Source organism: Zingiber officinale, chromosome 3A (genome assembly GCF_018446385.1).
Source record: "Zingiber officinale cultivar Zhangliang chromosome 3A, Zo_v1.1, whole genome shotgun sequence".
Lineage (NCBI taxonomy): Eukaryota > Viridiplantae > Streptophyta > Magnoliopsida > Zingiberales > Zingiberaceae > Zingiber > Zingiber officinale.
This window is the reverse complement of record NC_055990.1, coordinates 158,215,955-158,218,852: the sequence shown is the minus strand read 5'-3', so window position 1 is coordinate 158,218,852 and position 2,898 is coordinate 158,215,955. Positions and strand designations below refer to the sequence as shown.

Below are 2,898 nucleotides of genomic sequence, written 5' to 3'. Positions count from 1 at the left end.
ATGCCTGAAAATAACAGTGATGAAGATATAAATCAAGAAATCGTGTTTCCTTTAAATGTTGATGATCCAGGAAATTGGGACAAAATGCAAAATATTAGGGATTTTCTAGTTGAAAGAGGTCCTAGAAAAGATGATGATATTTTGTTTCCTCTTGATAACACCGGCAGACACTTCAATCCATCACAATATAAGAGACAATTGCCAAATGGTGAGAAAAGTGACAGAATATGGCTAGTGTATTCTATTTCTATGGACAGGATCTTTTGTTTCTGTTGTAAGTTATTCAAGACTCAAAGAACCACAATGAAACTTGGTCATCTAGCTGACGAAGGATACAAAGATTGGAAGAATATCAGTCGATGTCTCAGTCTTCATGAAACTAGTAAAGATCATATTGATTGCATGACTAGTTGGATTGAATTAGAAAGAAGACTTCGAAAGAAAAAGACAATTGATGAAAATATACAAGTAGCAATTAACAAGGAGAGAGAACATTGGAAACAAGTATTGAAGAGAATAATTGCAGTTGTGCAAAGAATTGCGAAGAATAACTTGCCACTTCGGGGAGATAATGAGAAGCTTTATGTTGAGAATAATGGAATCTTTTTGCAGCTAATTGAAATGATTGTTGAATTTGATCCAATAATGGAGGAGCACCTTCGGCGTGTTCAAGAAAGACAAATTCATTACACTTATCTTGGACCCAAAATCCAAAATGAATTGATACAGATGTTGGCGGCTGAAGTAAGAAGTTCAATTGTTGCAAAAATTAAACATGCAAAGTATTTCACTGTCATACTTGATTGCACTCCAGATGCAAGTCACGAGGAGCAGATGTCCCTTGTAATTAGATGTGTGGATGATTCAGAAAATGCAATAGTGGTTGAAGAATTTTGGATTGGATTTTTGAAAGTTAATGAAACTTCAGGACTTGGGCTTTTTACAGAGCTTAAAAATATTTTGAACAATCTCGAACTTGATATTGATAATATAAGAGGTCAAGGATATGACAATGGATCTAATATGAAAGGAAAACATAAGGGTGTACAGAGTAGATTACTTGAAATTAATCCTAGAGCTTTCTACACTCCATGTGGATGTCACAGTCTTAATCTCACATTATGTGATATGGTGAAATGTTGTCCTAAAGCAATGTCCTTTTTCAGTGTAATACAACGCATATATTCATTATTTTCTTCTTCTACCAAGCGGTGGCAAATCTTCAAAGATCATGTGCAAGGTCTTACAGTCAAGCCACTATCACAGACACGATGGGAAAGCCATGTTGACAGCGTGAAGCCCATAAAAGATCAAACTTCAAAAATACGAGATGCTTTAATTGATTTGGCAAACATTTCTGATGACTCAAAAATAAAGAGTGAAGCTGAGGGTTTGGCATCATTTGAACTTGAGAATTTTGAGTTCGTGTTTGGAATGGTAATTTGGTATAAGTTGTTATATGAGATTAACATTGTTAGTAAGTTTCTCCAAGCAGAAAATATGGATATTGATATTGCTATTAGACAATTAAAAGGACTTATTTCTTCTCTCCAAGAGTTTAGAGAATCTGGATTTGATCAAGCATTAATTGAAGCTGAACATATTGCAAGTGAAATGGGAATTGAACCTATTTTTCGAGAAAAACGCATCATCCGAAGAAAGAGACAATTTGATGAGATCAATAGTGAAGAGGTAACCCAGTCTCCTAAAGAATCTTTTCGAGTTAATTACTTCCTATTTATAATTGATCAAGCTCTTTCTTCACTTCAAACTCGGTTTGAACAATTTCAAAAATATGAAGAAACATTTGGATTTTTATTTAGTTTGGAGAGATTGAAGTATATTAATGATGATAGTCTCTTACACTCATGTGTCAATCTTCAAGAGTCTTTAACACATGATGGACACTCTGATGTTGATGGATCAGATTTATATTTAGAACTAAAGTTGTTAAGACACTCATTACCAAGAGAATCAAAAAGAGCGATTGATGTGCTGAATTATTTGAAGAAAATGGATAGTTGTTATCCAAATGTTTATATTGCTTATCGAATTTTGCTGACTATACAAGTTACAGTTGCATCTGCTGAAAGGAGTTTTTCCAAGTTGAAATTGATCAAAACTTATCTCCGATCAACTATGTCGCAAGAAAGACTAAATGGCTTGACTATGTTATCTATCGAGAAAAAAGTGGTTGAGAAAGTTGATTATGCTAACTTAATCAATACTTTTGCTTCTAAAACTGCGAGGCGAGCAATATTCAAGTGACATATATTGGTCCGGAAGATGAATTTTATATTTTGTTTGGATCATTTTGATTATATTAATATTTGCTTATGACATATTGTTTTGGATGATATTTTTTTTTATCTTTTATTTCTAGAATTAAAAATATTGTTATATTTACATTGATTGGAAATATATGAATGCCAAACTTTGAGGGCACCATTTTTTTGTGCTCGCCTCAGGCCCCAAAATCTCAGGTCCGGCACTGACCGTCCGACGCTCAAGTCAATTACCGACGGCAAGCAAATGAAGTAGAGAAAGGAGCAGTGTAACTGTAGTTACAATAATGAACATACCTCCATCGAAATCTGGAGATCCTTATATAGACGCGTGCACCCTTCCCAAGACGTGCACGCTTCTCAAAGCATTATGGAAAGGACGTGTCAGAAAAACATATCTGACGTCATATCTAAACAGGCCGAGCATATCCAGCCCTGACGTGACAATGGAAGCTTCCACCGTATGATTCTCTACCCGATCATGCCGCCAACCATGCAGCCCGTCGGTGACACTGGTCCCTAGGAAGATATTGCCAACTGCCCCTTTTGTCTGTTATTGGACCGAGCGAGGGAATCGCTCGGTCGATTTGTCGTCTGGGTGATACAATGGCCG

At 35.7% G+C, this 2,898-nt stretch overlaps 1 protein-coding gene across 1 annotated transcript; it reads left to right on the top strand.

Annotated features, from left to right (window-relative positions):
- On the top strand, positions 1 to 2,268 carry LOC122050819 (zinc finger MYM-type protein 1-like). Its single transcript, XM_042611693.1, has one exon. It carries the CDS (start codon positions 1 to 3, stop codon positions 2,266 to 2,268), a length of 2,268 nt encoding a protein of 755 aa, XP_042467627.1.
- Positions 2,269 to 2,898: the final 630 nt, after the last annotated feature.

Excerpts from the sequence above, each read along its gene's own strand:
- LOC122050819 (XM_042611693.1), top strand. The coding sequence starts at position 1 with ATGCCTGAAAATAACAGTGATGAAGATATAAATCAAGAAATCGTGTTT.